This window comes from Sceloporus undulatus, chromosome 2 (genome assembly GCF_019175285.1).
Source record: "Sceloporus undulatus isolate JIND9_A2432 ecotype Alabama chromosome 2, SceUnd_v1.1, whole genome shotgun sequence".
In the NCBI taxonomy this organism is placed as follows: Eukaryota; Metazoa; Chordata; class Lepidosauria; order Squamata; family Phrynosomatidae; genus Sceloporus; species Sceloporus undulatus.
Window position 1 is genome coordinate 185,658,141 of NC_056523.1, and position 22,896 is coordinate 185,681,036.

The 22,896-nt window shown below is 44.5% G+C and overlaps 2 protein-coding genes across 6 annotated transcripts in view; both read right to left on the reverse strand.

Annotated features, from left to right (window-relative positions):
- Nucleotides 1–14,711, reverse strand: part of USP11 (ubiquitin specific peptidase 11) — a 30,114-nt gene extending 15,403 nt beyond the window's left edge. Inside the window, exons 1-9 of the mRNA XM_042451690.1 lie at nucleotides 14,530–14,711; nucleotides 10,599–10,708; nucleotides 9,570–9,700; nucleotides 7,844–7,961; nucleotides 6,859–7,004; nucleotides 3,968–4,029; nucleotides 3,629–3,728; nucleotides 1,092–1,265; nucleotides 844–1,002 (exon numbers count right to left, since the gene is read on the reverse strand). Coding sequence (XP_042307624.1) covers nucleotides 844–1,002; nucleotides 1,092–1,265; nucleotides 3,629–3,728; nucleotides 3,968–4,029; nucleotides 6,859–7,004; nucleotides 7,844–7,961; nucleotides 9,570–9,700; nucleotides 10,599–10,708; nucleotides 14,530–14,639 — 1,110 coding nt within the window. The 5' untranslated portion in view covers nucleotides 14,640–14,711. The remainder of the gene's footprint in view (nucleotides 1–843; nucleotides 1,003–1,091; nucleotides 1,266–3,628; nucleotides 3,729–3,967; nucleotides 4,030–6,858; nucleotides 7,005–7,843; nucleotides 7,962–9,569; nucleotides 9,701–10,598; nucleotides 10,709–14,529) is intronic.
- A 3,841-nt stretch (nucleotides 14,712–18,552) lies between these two features.
- CDK16 (cyclin dependent kinase 16) overlaps nucleotides 18,553–22,896 on the reverse strand; it is an 81,804-nt gene continuing 77,460 nt past the window's right edge. For all 5 annotated transcript variants that reach the window (XM_042449434.1, XM_042449436.1, XM_042449437.1 and 2 more), the window contains one exon: nucleotides 18,553–22,669. In XM_042449434.1, coding sequence (XP_042305368.1) covers nucleotides 22,632–22,669 — 38 coding nt within the window. In that variant the 3' untranslated portion in view covers nucleotides 18,553–22,631. The remainder of the gene's footprint in view (nucleotides 22,670–22,896) is intronic.

The window sequence follows — 22,896 nt, forward strand, 5'->3', positions numbered from 1 at the left end:
ACATCATTTCTCAGCCCCAGCCAAATCCATAATTCCTCACAACTGTATGCTCTGGATGTTTTAGATTTCAACACCCATTAATCCCACCAATACAATCAACAGTCATAACACCTGGAGAACACTGAACTGGAGAAAGCTAGCCTAGAAACCAGGCTTTAGGGAGACCTTTGCTGTCACTCCTTTGTTTCCATCCCACACCAATGCAGAGATTTTCCACATACTAGGTGGTGCCCCTTACACTGCTGGAGCTGTGGCTATGACATTAAACCCTGAAAATCCTAGACTGCACCAGTGAACAAGCTTAGACCATGGCACCAAACCACAGCTTTTGATTGTTTCACATCAGGCAAAATGAGGAGGAGCCTTTCACAATACACAACTGTAGCCCTACAATTCCACTATCATGGACTCAACCTGTAGCATTCCAAGATTTATAGTTTGGTGAGGCACTTCAGGAGCTCTCTGGGTAAAAATCATAAATTTCCCTGTAAATCCAAAGAGTCCATATGATGCAACTATGACGGCTAAAATGATACTATAATTGTGTAGTGTGAAAGGGCCCTAGCTGCTTCACAAGACTGCCCTGAAGATAAAGTTGACAAAATTATCTAAGCAGACCAAAATCTAGCTATGGAAGCACGATGTGCCAAGAAAATGGACACTAGAGAGATAACAGGCAGAAAAATGCACATTTGGACTAGCTTCATTTCCAAATTGCCATTTTAAAAAAAGGAAGAAAAAAAAAAAAAAGAAAACCCATACCACAGACTGAATCCCAGAGTGAAAATCAACATCCCATTTAGTCCTTCCTCTCCCCTTCCCCCCCATACACACATAGTTTACCTCATCCGGCCGACCTGCTGCATCCTTTAGCTCTATGTACTCTTTCTTCTTGACACGATTGAGGTCCTCATGCAACCCATCAAGCAAGAAGGAGAGAAGCTCCTGGGAATCATGCTGCTGGTAGCCAAGGAATTGGGAGGCAAAGTGGCCCACTTTGGTCTGCAGGAGAGAAGGATACCAAATGGCGGGTTTTAACCCCACACTAGTGGGGGAAAGGGGGTGGGAGAAGAGGAAAGAAGAAAGCTCACCTTGAACATGCGGGGCACAATGGAGCGGTGGTGACCAGACCACTGTTGCTTGATAAGGTCAGCATAGGCCTCAGCAATTTCACCCTTCATGCCCAGGGGGTTACTGAAGTTGAGCTCATCCAGATAGCGATTGTTGAGGAAGTACTCAGTAAGAGGAGGCACATTGCTGAGACACTAAAAGAGAGAAGGGGCAGCCATCTTATACAGGGAGAAGCTGGTATTCCACACTCCAGAATGAAACTATGCATGAACAAAAAGAGCTTACTTGGGATCTTAAGAAAGACAGCTCTTTTTAAAACAACAACAACAGATACGTGGTGTTTTAAAGGTATGCAGTGAACTTTCAAAAGTTGGGGAGATATGGTTGTATATGCATCAGGATTTCCAGAGGCAAGGCAGCAGAACCTGAGTGGTCCCTTCAATCTCCACATAGCTGAAAATTATTTATACAAAGTAACCAAGAGATATGAAATCCTGTAGTTCAGGATGATAATTATATAGTCCTCAAAACTCTTGATAGACCACTCCACTCTCCCATCAAACATGAGGGGTAGGAGACCAGTTTTTCTACTCCCAGAAACCTCTAGGAGCAGAGATTTTGCTTCACAGCCCATCCATGCGTCAACCTGCCCAAGAGGATTTTGCCGAAGCAAGAGTGGACCTCTGACTACTACTGGTTTTGTTTTCAAGGGCTAGTGTGGCAGCTGCAAGGGACTGAAAAGTGGCATCCACCAACACCACTCATTGTAATTTCTGCAGGTTGCAAAACTGTTTTTCTATAGCAGAGAACTGGCTATAGTGTTCCTTGAGCATAATGGAAAACTGGTTTACATAGTTCTTCAGCATCACTTGCTTTAATCTTCCACCCTTGAGATGGAAGATCTCATGAAGACTGAAAGAGCCAAGGAGTCACCCAGTCACCTATGCTCAAAATCAGAATCATTCAGAGAACCCATTTCACTTTCCTCGGTCCTCTTCAAATTCAACACCTCTTTTAGGTTTGCAGTACAATTTGATGTACTACTCACAGCTTAACCCAACTGTCTTCAAGGGGCTCACTTCCAAGCAATCATGCAAGCATGCACAAGATTACAATCTCTGAATCTCCACTCAGCTTACCTCATTCATTCTTTCTCTCAAAGAGACACAAAGTCAAACTGCATCTTCCTGAAGCATTCCACTCCCTTTCAGTGAAGCAGAATTGTAATATTGGGAGCCACTCTGTTTGCCCAGTGGAGAAATTAGCAATGACATTTCCTCCTCCCCCTCTTGAACTGTTTTCCATTCAGTTTGATCATACTAGGCACTACACAACTAAAGAGACACTGTGGTTGTGTTTGCCTCTTTTCATCTTCCCTCTGTGTCCCTCTTTCCTTGTGTGTTATAAGCCTGCAGTCAGGGGAGCACCTTGCAGATCTGTGGTGCTTTTAAAAAGGTTGCAGTAGCCAAATTTTGACCCACACAGAACTATTTTCTAGGAAGGTCTCCTGAGCTGTTCCCATTGATTGCCAATAAATTTACTAAAGTTAACTGTGTCTCACATTATTTCAGCCCAAAGGCTGGCAAACCAGTCAAAGTATATACAAGTATAAAGGAACAAGTACAAAGGAAAACTAAGATAGACATTAAGAAAAACAGGGTAATAACAGAGGAAAGAATCATTAGAAGTAGAAAGAACAATTGTCATAATTTTTGGAAGATACTGGAAAAGAAAATAATGCTGGGAAGGGTGGAAGGCAGCATAAAGAGAGGAAAACTGCATGCCAGATGGATAGACTCAATCAGGGAGATCATAGACATGAATCAACAAGACCTAAGCAGAGCAGTGGAGGACAGGGGAGATCTTGGCAATGTCTCATCCACAGGGTCGACAAAAACACAGAGGTGTTGCCCTAAACCTTAACAGAGTCTGGCAGAACAGAGAAGTCTAGGGAAAAATGCATCAAAGTATAGTTCAATTTTATTAAGAGCAGAATAAAAGAATGGGTTATATGTGAAAGGGATGGGTTAAAACTATTGCCAAACTAATAGGCAAACAGGGATCCACAGGGTCACCATGAGTTGAGGTCCACTCAAAGGTAGCTAACAACAACCACAAAGTCTTAATTAATCTACCTTTCCTCTCTTTCTGCAATTAGTGGCCAGAAAGGCAAAAACAAGGCAAAACCTGTATAACATGTGTGCACATGCTCTGTTTTAAGGTCATATTTTTTTAAAAAGACATTTAAAAAAAAGATAGCTACTCCCAGTTTGACCTGTCAGCCCCAAATCCAACTAGCTTCCCAGAACCAAAGATCTCTCCCTTCAGTCAGTGAGGAGCCCTATATCTTTCCAGGAGGCAGCACCAAGATTTGATCCTCTACTGCCCACTTGTGGGCAGACCTGTAACTGCAACAGCTGCAGTACCAGGACATTATGCAGCCCATGCAGGCAGAGCTCAAACACAACCCTTATTTTGTTCACTGTTCAACCCTCCACTAACAGAGGGTTTGCCATCATCATATCAGCCCTACCTGTTAACAGCTTATATATAATACCTGCAAAGCAGAATTCATGAAGCAAGTGTTGCCCAAATTGGTAAGGCCACAGACTCCCGGCTGTCCACGATACAGTTCTTCCTCATCAATCGAGTTCTTCCTACATGAGGAAGGAAAAAAGGAGGACGGTAAAGAACAGGAAGCCTCAGTGCTCTCTGCTGAGGGAGGGCACAAGTAGAAGAGAACCACATACCCCAACTTCCCAGAGCACAGGCTTGTGTGCACCGCCCTCCCAAAAAGATGTGGCTCCCTCTCTGAACCCCTGAGGAGAATCTGCCACAAGACAAGGTATGCATACACTCCTTCTGAAACGTGCAAGTGCCAGAGGTAGATACTCACATGATATGTGGTCTAGAGCTGGGCCAAGTGCCATCTTTACTCCTGGTTTCCATTATCACCACCTAGCAGGAGCACATAGAAGTTGGGGAGGGGCAAGGGGGCACAAAATGAGCACACACAAAAAAGTTCTGGATTAATTTAATTGTACCTGGGTCATTCTTTGAGAAAGAAAAGGTGGAAAATAGAGCAAAAACATAGAAAAAAACTATACTGCAAATTGTACAGAGCCACCACCACAGACCACTTGGATACACATTGGAGGTGTTAACTCTAATGCATTTCAATCAGCATCAGTGAAGTTGTGTGTAACATATTATTACAGGTGTATATTTCAAGGGCAACTCATTATTTGTTCCTTCCTTCCCACTGTTATTCTAAACTGTCTCCTTACTTCATTCCTCTTATATTTTCTTGGCACCAGAATGAGGAAAAAGGGTCCTGCTTTTTTAAGTTTGACCTGCACATTTCTCAGCCAAGGACTGACACCCACTGCAGGAAAGAGAAGAACCCAGAACATCCAGGGTTGGGGCAGAGACCTGGGTGAAGGAGGCAGCACGAATGTGCTAAGGAACAGTTGTTGCCTACACCAAAGAGAGGAGTTGATTCATTAATTTCATTTCCATCCAACCTTTTCTTTATTTTATCTACACACCAGTCCTGTGAGGTAGGCGAGGCTAGCCATGGGAGACGGACTTATGATCATCCAGAGAACATGAGAAATAAGTGGAGATCTGTACTTGGTTATCCCCAGTCCTCAGTCCAACACCCTAAATCCAGCAACACATTGGCCCCAGCACCTGAGTACACACTGACAGACACACACTCTGTCTCACTCTTATTCCTTCCCTGTCTAATTCTTTTCTTTCCCCTCATTTCTCAAGTTTGATTCAGTCTGAAGATTTCTCTACCAATGAGTATTGGGAGAATTGTCAATTGCTTTCACTGCAGAAAATGCTGCTGTGTTGCTTTATGGTTTTGGTTTTAAGTTATAAAGCATTTGAAATATCATGTAAAAAACCCAGCATCTTGTCGCACCTTAAAGAATGTATTATGTGATATGTTTTGGTGGAATATAGCCCATTCAAGTGCATGAAGAATTTCCTCAAGTAACTCAAGAGTCCATGTCACAATGAGGTGGCTGTTTGAGAAAGCCTGTAGCCCACAAGCTTGAAAGTTTTTACAAGTGTAACACAACTAGGGGGTTTTGCAGCAATTTTGGGGGAGTGTCAGACATAGCTGTAACAAAAACACTTCCTGATCTTAGCCAACACAAAGTTATAATAGTGGCTCATGAGTGATGGAAATGAAGCCATTGTTTACTCACAAACTCAAATGAACAGACAAAAGAGATGCCTATGCATTTCCATGAGTGTGTATCCCACCGCGGTGTACGGAGTTGTGTTTGGAAATGAACTCTGCACACTAAGTGTGAGACTCATGTTGCCCATAGGTCATATGTACCTTCTGGCAGCCTTTGGTGAAGCCCCTGGTCCTTTCCACATCTACCCAATTTTTTAAAAAAAATTACCCCCCCCCCAAAAAAAAAGTTGTAAAGAAGAAATGTGCCTCTTGAAGTCACCAGAAGGTGCGATTCTCCCCTCAAACAAAGATCTTTGTCCCTGCTATATTTTCAGGAAACTGGAAGTGACCATCCAAATACCTTTTGAAGGGGCAGGTGTAACCATGGACAGTGGAAAACAGATCAGATGTAGCCTGTGGGTTTCTGAGTAGTGGAGAAAAATGACCTCCAGACCCTATGTAATTACCTGCCCCTGCTTTATTCATTTCACTCAAGTCAAGTGTTACTGTCAAATTATGTTTTTGTCACTAAAAAGAAAAACTTGAAAGGGAATTCAAGTGTGTATAGGCTGGGAAAGTGGAAAGACATTAGGCTTGGAAGCCACACTATCAGAAGAGGTAGGCTTTTCTGATTTCCAGACATAATGGAGAAAAGCTGAAGCTATTTGATGAGGATGCAAAGATCCTCTGTCCTTGTTCTGCTACAACAAATATTCTAAGGCATAATTCAATTTTTGGAAGGAAATATTTAGATTATGTCCTGAATCAAATTAATCTCTATAAACTTTCAAGAATATTTGACTGAGCAGTTTTGTTTCTCAGGTCTCCCAAACATTCTGCAAATGCTCAATACTGGGTTCAGATGTGATCCTACCTGATGAGCAAGGAAAACAGAATCACACTCCTCCACCAGACCAGACCAGCAATTCACCTCAAAGGACTTGTCTTCTGACTTGGAAGATTGCAGACAGAAGTTCTTTACCAGGCCTTCTAACTCAAATGCTTTAAAATCAGTCCTTCCCAACCCAATGCCCCACTGATATGCTGGGCTATGACTGCCCAAACCTCAGTCAGCAGAACCACTAGCCAATGACTGCACCAGTCAGGCCATCTGGCACTGGTCAGGCTGGGAGAGGCTGATTCAAAGCCAGTGGAGGAGGGAGCTTCAGCCCTTCGGATATTAATGAACTCCTTATCTTTTATTGGCAATTACATTTTAAATGTGTATTTAGCTGTTCTCAACCATGGGTTTTAAATAAGAAAGTGTGTGTGTGCACACACGCCTTATTATTCACCCCATGAATTTCATAATTTTGATGTAATCTTGTTTTAAATTACCATAAGCTGTCTTTTATCCCATCTGGGCAGAAAAAGGTTGTTGTTGTTTTTATAAATTAATTAAATAAATAAAATTTCCAGCTGTGCTTCATCACTGTACAGATCAGCCAGGGCAGGTCGGAATTGGAGTTCAACCCCATCTGGAGGGCCACAGGCTCCTCCAGTACTATTCTGAAGGAAGGTGGCTGAAGTGAAACCTGTGACCTTCCATGCACAATTAGATAGAGCTCAGCCCATGGCTATAGACGCATTACCTGTCCTGAGCTGAGACAGGCATCCAGCACTGTCATCTGCAAGTTCCGGAGCCTCTCACAGGAGCCGTCTGCATTTTTCACCCAGAGCCTTGTTTCATCCTCAGCTGGAACACAAAACTGGCGCCGCGCTTCCTTCAGCACTGTGTCTGGAGAGATGAACATAGAAGAGAGTCATTCCCCTGCAGCAATGGCCACTACTACAAGGATCCTGGGCTTGATTTTTATTACTTGCGTGCCACTTCCATCCTCCCCTTTATCTAGAGATTTCTGGGGGTGGTTACGGACAGTGGTGTCATTCAAAATAATTAACAACCAGTTCTGGGGACTTTTGCCATCTTCCTGCCAAGATCCCAGAAGCTGCCCATATTGCTCCCCTAGCTTCACCACTGGCTGTTGTTTTGTCCTGCCATGCAAGACAGTGAGGCACTGGGTGCATCCATGTCCCCAGCTCTTCCCTGTGGCTCTAAAGGATCCAGTCCTTTCCTCTCCTCTAACCCACTCTGACTCTCTTCATTCACTCTGGTTTCTTCCTCCTCCACCTCCCATTTACTATTCCTGGCTCCCTTCTTAACTTCCCCAGCCTCCATGGCTGCTGCCACACTGCAGAATTAATGCAATTTGACATCATTTGTCATAGATCTATCATATGGAATCCTGCGATTTGTAGTTTGTTGTCACTTCAGAACTCTCTGACAAAGAAGGCTAAATATCTCTCAAAACTACACATTCCAGAATTCCACAGCATTGAGCCATGGCAGTTAAAGCAGTGGCAAACTACAGTCATTTTGCAGTACAGATGCAGCCCATGTATTTCGACAATTTTAAAACTGGTTCCAGCGAACTGGTGTTCTCCTCATACAGTATTGGTGACAATGGTAGGACTCAGAAGAGGACCACCATGACAGATCTTGATATCTGGGCATCTATGCACAAGGAGTTCCCCTTTCCACACTTCAAACATCATTTCAAGCATTTGGATTCTTACCAATAATATCCATGCGGCTAAACTGGGCCATGACAAAGTTGTCCATATCATTGTGCTGGCAGAGGTACAGTTCCACCAGGTACACCTCCACTTTCTGCATGCTAGGAAGGTCAACTACCTGAGAACAAAGCATCATCAGAAAGATCAACATGCCATTAGAGAGAGTAGAACTCCATGTTAGAGCCATGCACCCCATTCTCTATCAGCATCAAGGGCCTCCAATTCCTTGGGCCTCCAATTCTGCATACAATGAAATATACTGCTGTCATACGCAGAGTCTATTTAAATGTTGAAATCACAGTTCTTTACAATGAAAAGTTTCTAACTCTCTTGGGTTTTTTGGGGGGTGGGGGAGAGAATGGGAAAATACACAGTAAGAATCTCTTAAAGGCGGAACAAAAATATGCAGCTCAAATCTACATGCATTTTGGCCTGAAAGAGCATCCTAGCAAATACCACTTATCAGTAAGCGTCCACAGGATGGAAGCTTTTAACCTTCTGTTCTTTAAGAAAAGGGAAACAGAATATCAGCAAGGAATCAGTAGAATGTTTGTTAGTAGGACAAGCTGAGCCATAAGAACAATCACAGTTTTGGGACATGAGAACTGGGAAATCCTCTGCTTGAGTCTCATTTTTGCCAGCAACTCAACAGGTCAATCACTGTTTTCTCAGCTGCCCTGCTCCTCTCTGCCATCTGCATTATGGAGACAATACTACAGGGCCCACTTTTCAAGGTGATAGAAAGGATGGTGGAGGAGACATATATGAAGTACTTGGAAAACATTTATGCAACATATTCTAAGTTAAGCAGAGCTAGTTTAAGGTATATCTGAGCAGGTGAAAATACAACAGCTGCTGAAACACTGAAACAGGGTGAGATTTCAAGGAGAAAGACCTGAAACCTTCCCTCTCTTTAACCCTTCAGATCCTTGTTGCAGCTGACCCTTGGTAAAACCTAATAGCCTACCAGCAAACTATTCTTTATTATATATTATCAATCATTATAAAGCCTGGAATAGTGGCAGTGAGCACACTTCTCCACTGGGAACAACCCAGTGTGAGGTGCTACCCATTGCAACAGGCATCTCAGAGGGGAGCTCCCAACTACAAGTCATCAGATACTGAGGGATGATTTTATTCTTAAATCAAATCCTGGTTACAATTTCACCCAAAAGAACCACTACTCTCTCTGGAAGAAGAAAGAAAAAGGTGTGCTCAGAAGCCTCACTGGGATAGATCAAAGTAGAGTCTTCCAGGTGTTGCTGGACTACAACTCCCACTATTCCTCGCCATTGACTATGGCAGCTGGGACTGAGGGGTGCTGCAGTGAGGACAGCTCTTATCAGGGGTTTTCCATGGGGATGACAGAAATTGTAATCCAAGATATCAGAGGAATCAGCTTGGGAAATCTGTGCAAAGGTGTGCCTGAATGGTGGAAATCTATTTGTAAAGAGGGATTCATGTATGTATGTATGCACACAACAGGCACACACATATCAGATTTGAACAGCAGCAGGAAGAGAAAAGAAAAGGCAAGAGAAAATCCTGACCCAGACTGCAGTCCTCAATGTCACTGCTGCTGCATCTGCCCTTCACACACCTCACTGCAACAATCTGGAGGAAGGGCTGTAGTTGATTCCTAGTGTCCTTCCCCTCTGTTACAGTTGATATACTGTAGCTCTGAAGCTCTCCCAAACTTGCTGGTTCTAAGCAGTAAACTCCTCACCTTGCGTTCGATGGCTGGCTGGTCATGTTCAGTGCCATACCAGCTCACCAGCTTGTTCCAGACCTCCTCTGGCACCAGAACATATTCCTCATGCTCCACCAGCCTATCCTTCAGCCGGTACGACTCTAAATCTGCAAGGAGGGAGAGAAGAAAAGGGCTCAGAATTGAAAAGAGAGACCCACCAATCACAAAGACAGAAATTGTAAAGCAGGGATCAGCAACATGTCACCTCTAGAGTTTAAGCACATGCGCATGCACACTCACCATTTTTTTTTGGAGAGCAACTCCCTCCTCTCTGCTCACAATCTCCTACTCCTGACAAGGTGTGCCCCTAATCAGTGGTAGTGCTATTGGGGGGATGGGTTATTTTATTTTTTCAGAAGGAAAGAAGACACTCTAGCATGCAAAGTGGCAGAATTCTATAGTCAGGGAGGTACATGCCTGCAGCACAGACTGGTAGTGTGATTCCTACAGAATTTGGGTGGTAATGATGCTGCCGCTGCCATCAATAGGAGTGGCAATAGGAGTCTGCCCAGTATGTTCCAGGGGTCCAAATCACTTCTCCCAAACCAAGGGACATTCCCAACCCTGCTCTAAACCTCGAGTTCCCTGTCTAGTTTCAGTCTCAGGAGAAAAGAGCCAAAGTTTTCAGTGGTGACAGATGTTTCACCGGCAGGTGTGCTTGCTTCAAGGTTGGGGAAGCCTTTTCTCAACTTCAACCATACATCTGCTTTCATGAGACCCAGCTCTGCTAGAACCAACATGGTGTAGTGGTAAGAGTTTTGGATGCAGACTGGAAAGACTCAGGTTCAAAGCCCCACTTGGTCATGAAACTTTCAGGGCATCTTTGCGCCTGGCACCATCTCCCTACCCAACCTATCCCATGGGTTGCTGTGAGGTTTAAATTTATGCCACTTGGAGCTTCTTGGTAGAAGGATGGAATAAAAACAAAGTAGATAGCAAATTACTTGTATCTGAAGGGCAGGGGAGAAACTGCAAATAAGATACAAAGGGCAAAAGAACTGGTACCTTCAAAGAGTTCAGCGTTGTTAATCCGTCCAGGGAAAGAGCTGGAGTTCTGGTCTCCTGATTCCACATACGCTTTCCACTGTTTGTACCAGTGATTTTCCAACAAATACCTGGACAAGAAAGCAGAAAGATCTACTCCAACACTGTACTGTGTAAAAGGAAACAATGGGCAATTTCCTCCTCCATTCTCTCTGGCATAAAGAACAGGCCCATTCCCACCAGTGAAGCCCAGGGCCAGGTCTGAGCCACTAGCTCACTGAATGTATCCTCTTGGTTCATATTTCATCCACTGGGTGTGAGCTCATCCACTAAGCCACTGCTCTTCAGCTTCAGTCCACCTGCCACCCCAATATTTGCAGCAACTGCATAAAAGCGGCCATCCTTTTCCTTCCTTATAGGGTTGCTGTATGAATTCCTGAAGACTCATTTGAAGCCTTTTGGACTTCCTAATTAAATCAAATCCTGACATTCAACTTACAAGCAGTGACTGTCTACAAGAGCCAATTTTAACTCTCTCCTTGACAGTATATCAATCTCCTGGCCCAGAATCCGCCTTTCTTCCTCGCCAACAGCTACCCCATAGAAAGGAAACCTGCAATCCAAAATAGTTTAGTACTTTATAGTTTAAATATACTACTTTATACTATGTGTTTGCACCCCAAACTGATTAACTCAAGCCAGAAAACATATAGACATCCACCCCACCCCCCTGGCACTGCTCCTCAGGACCCTGCTATACCCACTTGAGAAAGCTGCCAAGAGAAAGAGGCAATGCCTTCAGAGGCTGTTGTCAAGTTTAAACCAGGCACATAAAAGGGCAAAGAGCAATCTGACAGCAACAGAGGCCTCCACTTGCCCCTCCTGTCTCTACTCATCTCTGCTACTTTGACAAACAGCTACTGGCATTTTAAAAAGCTCCACAGAACCTTAAAGGCTAATAAATGTATTGTGGTACAAACTTGATTTGTTAATGCCCATTTGCCTGCAGCAAAAACTGTTCTCTCCAAACAACTATGGCTCTCCCAGATCAGACATGTGCAGGAGGTCTTTTCTTGTCCCTTTCCAGGCTGTTAATGTGCCCCAAGAGACATACATTGGTACACATAAGCAGACAGGCAAACAACTTGTGAATTGATTTGCAAGGCTGTCATAAGCTTCCATAGGATGGATCTCTTCACTTTGTCTGACCTATCATGCTGTTTTATCAAACAGGTTGTGCATTTTCCACCCCTACAACTTCTTGGTTATTAAGTACTGTAGGACTCTTGTTTTTTTCTACAATTAAATATGTACCCTTCTGGAATGTGTTACTATTGACACTTTAGTCCTAGAGAGAAAAGGAAATACAGAACAGACAAGGCCACACCTTTCGCTAGACAACCTTCTGTTAAGCACTTGCTTCTTACAAGGCTGTTTATTATTTTGGCTGCAAGAAATTAACATGGCTAAGCCTTCTGGGCACATTTAAAAAATCATGCTTTTGAGTTAGACAACATTCTTCCTTGCAACTGAGAGTTCTGCATTAAAGTGCCCGCTATAGTAGGTGCTTGATATACAGTTGGATAGTTTTATATAGTTATATATAGATATATATTTTGCCACTGTCCACAGTTTCAGAGCCACCCTGCCCATGAGTTTCTTCCCAGGCTTGATAAAGACAAATGACAAAGCTAGGCAGCAATTACTCCAAAAGTAAAACCCAATTTATTTTCTTCCATATTCAAAGAGCATTCCCCTAAATTTTCCTTAGGCTAGTTCTTAGAAAGCAGAGGCCAGAACTGCTAGATTCAGCACCCTGTTCTTGCAAAAAGCCCCAGGTTTCAGAGAAAATACATATTGGTAATTCTCTTCACTTGCTTCCCTCCAAGACTGGCTCCTCACATCAATGTAAAAAAACAACACTGATGAATCATAAAATGAAACTGGAAGCCAAAATTAATCTGTGCAATCAGTAACTGCAACAGAAGTTATTTCTCTTTTGCTTCCATCTTTGGATGGTGAAGGAAAAACAACAATCAAGCCTGCTTGGACTGGAAGGCACAAGAGAAACACAGAGACAAGACTGGTACAGTAGAGTGGAAAGTTTTAAAAACCCAGGACTTGAGACTGGTATAGAGAGCTGCCTGGTTTCTTTAATATCTCTCCAGCATTATTCAGCAAGCAGGCATTACTATACACTATACTCATCTCATATAAGCTGCAATCCTCTGGACCTTTACTTAGAAGCAAGCTCCAATGAGCTCAGTGTAACTGATTTCCCAGAAAAGTTGCCTAGGACCATAGTCATACCCTGCGACAGTTCACAAATGAAAAGCAGGAGGAGTGAGGCTAAGCAACATCAGAGTGTGGTCAAGATGACAAAAGTGATTAATGAGGAAGAACACACAAGTGAGGAAAGACTGCAGCAGTTTGCTTTTGCCTGAATATGCTGGGAAGCAACTCTCCCATGCAGAGTGAACTACTTTTGTGCTCTGAACTCAGTTTTCAGCAACTGAAACAGGCTGAGGACAAAAAGGAGGGGAAGTGGAAGGAAAAGAGAGAAACTGGGACACTTTAAAAGCAGCTGAAAAAGTGGGATGACAAAGAATTAATCAGGACTCTCCTTGCCAAAGTAGGAAAGTTGGAGGGCATGCATAGATATTGCACTGTGTCTTTGTAGGTCAGCTTGTCTCTCCACTCTAAAACAAGGAAATGTTTCATTGCTGAACTGTAGTATCAATTCAGATGACATTTGCAAGTTAACACCCAATAGTGCAGCAGTTGTCAACCTGTGGGTTGCAACCCCTTTGGGGATCGAACGACCCTTTCACAGGGGTCGCCTAAGACCATTGGAAAACACATATTTCCAATGGAAGCAATGAAAATAATTGTATGGTTGGGGGTCCCCACAACATGAGGAACTGTTATTAAAGGGTCGCGGCATTAGGAAGGTTGGGAACCACTGGTTTAGAGGGACCAATACTCATTAAGCACACCTTCTCCAAATTCCCCCTCCAAAGAGAGAGAAGGAGAAAAAACTGAACCTGCTAACATAGAGAGATGATGTTGCCCTACAAAACAGAAAGTACACTATGTGTGTTGGCTGATCAAGAATAAAACCAAAACTCAATGGATAAAGTCACTTGAGGACAGACATCAGCACGCAAGACGCCCAGGAAAATATGTGACACGGCCCTTCTGAGGATATAACTGACACTCATTCTTCAGCCCAGGAAGACTGGGAAACTCCTGTGTAAGATGGTCACAAAAGGGGCACAGAGCACCAGCAGCATCATCATCATGGCACGCTTGTGGCGACTCACTCCTCTCCAAAGGTAAGGCTACTTTTCCAAAGAGAACCCAGAGGCCTGGGGTTTGAATCAAGGCACAAAAGGGCCAGCTCCAGCTGCTGGAAGTCTGCTTGTGTTGTGGCAAGAAGGCGCAGGAATGCTAGCTGGGGTCGGGATCAAAGCCAGCTCAGTCCTGCTGCAGCAGAGAAAACTAGTCACTCTTAAGGAAGTGGCTAATTTTCAATCCAAGATCCAAAACACACTGCAGAGGTAATCCAGTTTGAGACCGCTTTAACTGCCTTGCCTCAATGCTAAGGAACTCTGGGGACTGTAGTTTTGTGAGACATTTTACCCTTCTCTGTCAGAGAGAGCTCTGGTGCCACAATAAACTACAGTTCCCAGCATTCCCTAGCACTGAGCCAGGGCACTTAAAGCCCACTTTTCCATCGCGGGATCCTGGGATTTGTAGTCTGGTGACCTTGCCAAAAAACCCCTACAGATCCCAGTGTGTCCCTAGCAGGGGCTTCAGCCCTTCCAGCGGGGCCAGACTGCCCTCTTCCCAGGAGGAGGCAGCCATTGCCTTGGACCCCTTCAATGGGGCAAAAGGAGGACTCTCTCCAAACCCTGGGCCCAGCCCTTCATAACCCTAACCCTGGGCTCACCATTTCTCTCCCGCCTTCAGAGGCCGCTCCAGGCCAAGCTCCTCGGGGCCCTCGCCCTCCACCTGCCGCCTCTGGGCCTCCAGACCCGGAAGACCCCGCTCCGTCGCCATCGCCGACGCCCGGAAGCCAGCAACTGAGGCACCTTATTCCCCCCCCCGCTCTGACTCCCGGCTCCGTAAGGCCACGCCCACACGCTTCCGGGCGGCCATGAAGGGTGTGGCAAGGAGGGCGGAAGGAGAGGACGACGACGACGCCATATTTAGTATGGCCTGGCGACCAGCCCCTCAGTCAACTGTGCGCCATGTTTAGTGTGGCCTGAGACTTTCTCCTCACCCGGGCGCCATGTTTAGTGTGGCCTGAGACCTTCTCCTCACCCGGGCGCCATGTTTAGTGTGGCCTGAGACCTTCTCCTCACCAGGGCGCCATGTTTAGTGTGGCCTGAGACTTTCTCCTCACCAGGGCGCCATGTTTAGTGTGGCATGACTTGAAAGTTTTTCCGTGTCATTCCCGGGATTGCTTAATTTCCAGGAAGATTCTGGCAAATTCAGCCTTGAGAGAAATTCAACCTTCCCGCCCAAAAAACCTGGCCAAAAATACCTTCCCGCCATCCCTCCCACCCTGGAAGTCCCACCCCTTTAGCCTTCCCATAGTGCCTTGTATGTGCCCCAACCCGGAAGTCCTGACCCCATCCTGGGAAATTTGGGGCATTCTGGGAAGCCAATCAGGAAATTTCCTTTGAGAGTGATTGGCATATAAGCAGATAAGCCCTCCCTCTGTCCAGGAGGAATTCCAAAATGTCCTCCATTTTGAGCCGGACTAAGAAGTACAGTATAGGTTTACACTGATAGCAGCGTTTTTAGCTTTTGCTTGGTTCCCCAAACTTTGGCCTTTTAGGAGTTTTAGACTTCAACTCCCAGAAGCCCCAGCCAGCTTGGTCAACGGTCAGGAACTCTGGGAGCTGAAGTTCAAGACATCTGCAGAACCAGTTTTGAATGCCCTACATTTTAAAGTGCCATGTCCTCCTTTGCAGCGAGGACATCTGGTCACCGTTTCTTTGGTCACGTTGGATTTATGGGTGGCCAGATGTCCTCTTTATCCAGGACAAGTCCTCCATTTCAGCCTTCTGTCCGAGAGGAAATGCCAAAATGTCCTCCGTTATGAGCCCATTGTGTAACCACCACATGGCTGGGTGCTTAATAAAGTACACCGTATGTAATATGGCTGTAAATAAACCATATGAAATGAACTGATATTTGTGCGCTTAGCATTTATTTTGAAACGCCCTCCATTTTTCTTGAACTTCCTACATTTTGCAGCGCCTTGCCCTCCTTTGCATCTGGCCATCCTGGCATAGGAGGGAAAGAAACCTCTTCTTGGTCATGTTGGGTTTATGGCTAAAAGAGAGAAGTGTACAAATCCGCCTTAACTTTCTTGGCAAGTTCTGCTCCATCAGCACCAAAAGAGGGAGAAAAGAAACAAAAAGCCACGTAGTACTAGAGAAGCCTTCCTTTCTGCCATTAATACCTTTACTAAGGGTCACGTTGGAGGAGTCAAGCAGAAAGCTGGTATGGCGTAGTGGTTTGAGTGTTGGACTACAACTCTGGAGACCAGGGTTCAATTCTCAATTCAGCCATGAAACCCACTGGGGGACCTTGAGCAAGCCACGTTTTATCAGCTTCAGAGGAAGGCAATGGTGAACAAACCTGGCCAAGAAAACCCCATTAACAGACTCAGGGTTGCCACAAGCTGGAAATGACTTGGAGGTTATTTATAACTTGAAATAGAGTAAAAGCAAGGCAGTTGTTAGTGACAGGGGGCCTTCTGAGTTTGGAAGGAAAAAACAACCAAAGGCTTGAAAGAATTAAGTGCCTTACACTGAGTCAGACTGACCAGCGTTTACAAATTTGGGGGCAAGCTTTTGTACCATCTGCATGAAAGCGACCTTTTTTCTCCCTTCAAGGGCTGCAGAAGGCCTGTGTCTGCAGCATCCTGTGGAAGTGGTTCATTTTGAAGCAGGTTTGCAATGGTTAGCAGAGGAGAGACCTATGAACTGACTAGATGCTTATTCTGATACAAGTGAAGGTGCAGATCTGTATCTTTCTGGCACCATCAGCTTTTTGGCAAATCTTGCCAAGAAAAACCCATTATGGGGTCGCCATAAATCAGAAACAACATGAAGGCATACAACAACAATGACTGGAAACACAAAGTCCAAGCTTTCAACCTCCCCGCCAAATTTGCTAGACTAGGTCAACTGCTTTCTCTTATTATTATTATTATTAATTATCTTATATCCCACCTTTCTTCCAATATAGGGGCTCTCTAAACCTCAGCTCTTACCTTAAACCAGTGGTCACCAAACTGTGCTCTTTTAAGGGATTTTGGACGCTCCCAGAATCGCAGACTATTGGTCAACATAGCTGAGGCTTCTGTGAGCTGAAGTCCAATATCTCTTAAAGGGCACAGTTTGGGGACCACTGACTTAAATGGTTATACCCTCCAACAATCCTGTTTTGGCAAGCACAGTCCCAGTTAATCCTCTGCTGACCCACTTTTTCGGCTGATTTTAAAATGTCCCAATTCCTCTCTCCCACTTTCCCCCTTTGTCCTTGGTTCACTTAATTTGCTGCAAACTGGCTCCACAGTGCAACAATAGTTTGCTCCCCATTCCCTCAGCAGAGAGAAAGGGGCAGAATCTTGCCACTCCCAGGAAGCTCAAGCAAAAGTTAACTAGCTGCAGCCTTTCCTAGTGTGTCCTTCCCCATTAGTAGTGTTTGGTGCCTTCATCACACTCTAATGTTGCTTGGCCCAATTTTCATCCAAGAGACGTTGGGGGAGGAAGATACAAAATGATGTATGCCAGAACATTCCAAAAACAAGGCTAGGCATCATGAGGCCAAATGTGTTGAACTGCAACTCTCATCAGCCCTAGCTAGCACAGCCTGTAGTAAAGGATCTTGGAAACTGCAATCACATCGCATCTCCCAGGCAATCCAGGTGCCCTATACCTACCTGTACATTTCCCAGTCTGATAAAAATTATCATTATATAGCTGCCCAGTCTAAACCGAACTGTTTGGATGCAGACTTGTACGCTGCGGGTCATCTCATTTTATGTCTCAAGCAGCGAAGCAGTCATTTCATATCAAGCTCTGGTTGGCAGATCTTGGGGTTCTAGTATATATTAAGCTATGCTTTAAAGCAAAGTGGAATTTTTTGTGTGTATGTTATTGATTTTTAACATTTTTTTAATTGTTGTAAACTGCTTTGAGTCCCAATCTTGGAAGGGGGGAACCGATGGATAAATAAGTAAATACAGTAAATAGATGAGAGAGCACTAATAGCCCAGAAAGTATAAAAAGTGACTGATCCATATTAGGGAATTCCCATTCTTGAAAATCCTCAAGTAGCATGTTAATGATAACCTGGATTGTCTGGTTAAATGACCCTCGTGAGTTAGGCGGGCACTCAGGTGACCAGAAGCTGATAAAGATGGCCCAAAACATAATCCAGACTACTAGACAAGTAGCAAGGACCCCCAATCCCTCAGTCTAAGAGAAAGGAATGGGGAAATGGTACCTGTTTCACTGTTCTGTTCTGGAACACTCTGGCTGCTTCCTCATGGGTGAACATGTGAATAAGAGAGTCACTCCTTGAATGGCTGTGGGAGATCTGACATAAGGAGCCCTTTTTATACTTTACTGAGATCCCTCAGTGAACAGGTCTTCTTTCGTCTAGGGAGCTTAGAATGGCACATTGCGCTGGAGTGAGCTGCTTGCTTCTGATGAGGTTCTATCCCTTTGCAGGGTGCACTGCCCACCTGCAAAAAAGGTAATAGGGGCAAAATATTGCAGAGATAATATTTCTAAGTCAGAAGGGATAGTTTTCACCTGCTACTGGAACAGAGCATACTGGTCCAAGTGGGCTATGATGGAACAATTCCCTCCTTCACCAGAATCCCCCTTCAAGCCAGAGAAAGTGCCTGTTCCCCCAGCTTCCAAATAAGAAAACATCAAACACCAGAAATTGTTGGAGACTTTTAATCAGTTCCGTACATTTGGATATGGCGCATTTGTTAACCCCTTCAACCGCCACACCAAGGGGTGGAGGGAGCATCTGGGAAGGAGAATTCGGCTCATTTCTTTCCCCCAGGGGACTGTTCCTCTGCCCTGATCATATCTGCAATAAAGGAAGTCTGCTCCCTCAGTTCAAGTTCAAAAATGGGAGGGGTTTCCTTTTTCCAAAACAGGACATTTGAACTCCACCACTATTCTGTGAAAGGAGGGGTGGGGCTTGGAAGCGCATGGAGTAATCCATCCCACATGCTAATGATTATCCACTCCAGGGTTGCTGTTGGCTGCAAGAAAGAGTGGGTTGATCACCTCCAGTTCAGAAACCAATTCTAGGCTTCTCCCCTTTCCCCTCAACCAACAAAGTCCAGACCCTCTGTACATTCATTGTCCAAGAGGCCATCTTCGGTTTCCCTCTCACACCTGGATGATCCTTCTCCTCAGGTGTGGACCAATACTTCAGCACCCGGCCCAAACTACAATCCCCATAGTTATCAGTGTCTTAAGACCCGACAACTCAGGACAAAACAAATTTCTGTTTGCAGAACAGGAGTATCTCACATATCCACCTTTGCTACCTTTCCTCTGTACTCTAGAATGCCCATTTCTTCTCTTCCAGCAACACATGAAATAGGAAATAGTTTCATGAGCCAAGCCATATTGGATTCTGGCCCCCAAAAAACAGCACCATATATCTTGACCAATGTTTCCGCACTATTTCACTCAGATGACATTATAACAGGAATTCAAACCAGCCCTATATAGACATGACAATTAGCCATAGTTTGTCGTCCTTAACCATGGTTAAGTGTTTTTCTTTTGGTACACGCAAGTAAGCTGATACTTACAAGTAAGGAATGGCTGCAAACATGGTTTAAAATGGGTCTTACAATTTATGCTTTGTATTACTCACAGTTACCTCATTGTCTCTGCTTCAAGTAACCCATGGTTAAGGCAGTTCTCCCATCTTTTCAGTCTTTCTAATGCCTCCTCAAGACATGCTCAAACAGGATTTAGCTTGGCAAACACTATTATGGGTTCACTTTTACACCTGAAATCTTAATCAGTGTTAAGGCCACAAACTATGGCTACTGATAAACTAAACCAGGTTAAACGTTATGTCTGTATAATGGAGTGCAGGAAAAGGAGCAACAAAAAGACATATCCTTTTCATGGCAAGCTCCTGTTGGAAGCAGAGTTGAAAACTCAAAGCTTGAGATGGCATTTAAGCTTGAGACAGGGAGACCTTTTGCATTCACAAGCCAAGTCGTGAAAAGAAAGTTCTAGGTAGGAAGAAGACAATTGGGATTATGGGATCAGCAAACAAGCCCACCTAATGCAAGCTCTTCAAGTTGTAAGGTGCAAACTAGAGAGTAAACAGAAAGAAAAGAATTGGAAGGCCAGGGTTTGGAGCGACCAGGCAGGGACTGGGGGTCATGCAGGCAGCTTGTTGGGCAAAAAGAGACCCTTTGTGGTTGTCTGTTGAATGGAAAAGAGACTGGCCTTTTTTCCTTTTTAAGACCCTTTTGTATAAACACAACCCTATTATCCCCTGAGCATTAGTTCTCCTCAGCTTGTTCACCGTGGCTATCCTTTGGTATCAGATCAGGCATTGAGATTTGCCTCAGATTTTTCCACTACAAGGGGCAGTTGCACCTGAGTGCCAAGCTGGGCCCTGCGCTGCTAATTCTTTGCATCCTATAAACAAAGTGGGCTATGTTTCTGCATGTCCTCTATAGAGGAGGCACCGTCAAACATCCTATGTTGCCTGAGGATAATTAGTAATAACAATATTAATATTATGGCTCTCATCAGGGGCTGGGGTGGGGATTTTTTTTAGCCTTACAAGTGCATCATGCTGCATATAAAAATGGTTACATATGTACATATATACACACAAACACATTGTGTGTGTGTGTGTGTGTGTGTGTGTATATATATATATATATATATTGGTTGTAATCAAAGGGAGGATGTTTGGGTACCATCTTGATTATACACATATAAGAAGAAAGATCTGTATTCTCATCCTTCAGGTCCATATACCCAGGTATCTGTGCCCTGGGCTGAAAGGAACAATCCTGGTTCCTTAATTATTTAAGTTAGGGACAAGGGTTGCAGGCATTTCTTTTTCAGGAACCTACTGAAGAAAGGGAGCCAATTTCTTTCAGGATTCCTAGTCTAGGTAGGATTCTTTGGGGATCTGTATGTCTAAAATCAACAATCCCCAAGATAATGCACAACTTCTAATATCTACTGGCCTCCATAGCTATGGTAATGAGAAGTTTAGTACAAAAATGTCTGAAGAGTGCCAGCTTGGGAAAGGTTGGTCTAAAGGTTAAAGGCTTACAGACTTACTTTGAGGAGCTGTGGCTTACAGGTTGCAAAGGATGACACAGAAGACCAAGGGCAACAAAGTCTTTCGAGGAAAGACTCAGGAACAGGGCTTTTGGAGCTGATACCCAGGGAGTAAGTTGATGGAGCCCTGGACAGGAATTGGTTATCCTTTAAGAGGACTGAGCTGAGGACTCATTTACCCTTGCACAGCTCTCCAGAGGGTAAGGATTGCCCTGGGGATGTGAGGGTGGAGTGGTGGCTAAGTAACCTCACAACAGATGCTGATTTATTTTTTTGATCCAGGAGGGAATAAAGGTGAAGGGACACAATCCTTTTGAGCAAGGACTGAGAAGCAGCAAAGCAAAGCTGTCATAGGCTAGGTCAAGGTGGTAATATTGCCAAGGGCCAGTATGGCAAATTCAAGAATAATTGGAGTAAGGATCAAGAAAAGTGTAAGGTGAGCATTTGCATGAAAACCAACTAAATGCCATAACATCAGAGAAAAGCCTGGGTGAGTATTATTAAAAATGAACTATGAAAAGAGTGGGGTGGGGAACAAGACATGATCCATTAGGAACTTCTTCCACTTGGGGCCTGTGCCTACATTCCCTATGGGTAATGTCTGCAAAGGCAAAGGAATTGTGTAAGTGCAAACCCTGAGTGCTAAGCAAGTAATGCAAGAGGCATGGTTGTTGATCAAGAGGAACTCAGCTGAGATGGGCAGTGCCAACTAAATGTGTGGAGAAGAGCCCAAGCAAGGTGTGAATTGGGACCTATGGAAGACATACAAGAGACAAAAATGAGAGACTTGGCTTTGGTGCAAGGAGAAAATTGAGGGGGGGGGAGGAGGGCTGTCTACCTGAGCTGAAACATCCTGCAGAACAGGGGGACAGCTGGCAACAGTAAAATCACTTGGATGAAGAACCCAACAGCTGAAGAGGAGGGTTGAAGGAAAAGATGGGCCATATTCCCAGAAGACTCAAGAGAGTCCACTAAGGAACACCTGCCGTACATCAAGTCTCTTAAACAAGCATCCACATCAGAACTGCCACCCCAGGTTCATGGGAAGGCAATTGTAATGAGTTGGGTGGGAGAGATTTCATATGAAATAAAGATCCACCATCTTCCAAAATTCCAAGGAAACGCCAGTGTCCCTGGACATATCGAGAGCACAGGACAATGGACCCACAGATATAATGGCCCCTGTGCTTCTTCTTCCTTTCTCTTCTGTTTCTTTCCCTGCCCCAATTGGGATTGGAGTGGGGTGGGGGGTTGTTGTTCTGCTCCCTTGTAGTTAATACTGTACACACCCCACACCCAGTGAGGCTAGGGCAGCGGATGTCTCTCTTCCTAGATATTTTCAAATATAATATTTATAATATTGCATTGAAAAAATAAAACTTAAAAAATAAAATGAAACCCCATGTTTGCGTGTGTGTGTGTGAGAGAGAGAATATGAGAAGGAGAAAGTCTGTCCCAGCAGTAGAGGGGCATCCACACAGGGGGCAAGTCATGCATCTCCTTGGACCAGGGCGCAGTGACCTCCTCCTTCAGCCTTGCAAAAAATCCCAACACAAGTCCACACTCCACAGTTCAATACAAAGAAGCCGCCCAACCGTGGGTATGCCCGCAGGGTGGTGATGGGGAACTGGTTTCTTTTCTGCCCCCTTTCTCTGGGAGCCTGTATCTGTGGCCTTCAAAGCAGCAGGCTCGGTCGTCCGTTCTGCCCATTCACTGCAGAAAAATAGTAAAGAGTTATGGGGCAGGATGGATTTTGCTCTTGTCCCACCTCTAGAAATGCCGTCCCCTTTCCTTCACCCACTTCACCATCCTTCAGTATGTCCTTTCCCACCTGTCAGTTTGGTTCTGTATCTAAGAAATGCCGTCCCCTTTCCTTCACCCACTTCACCATCCTTCAGTATGTCCTTTCCCACCTGTCAGTTTGGTTCTGTATCTAAGAA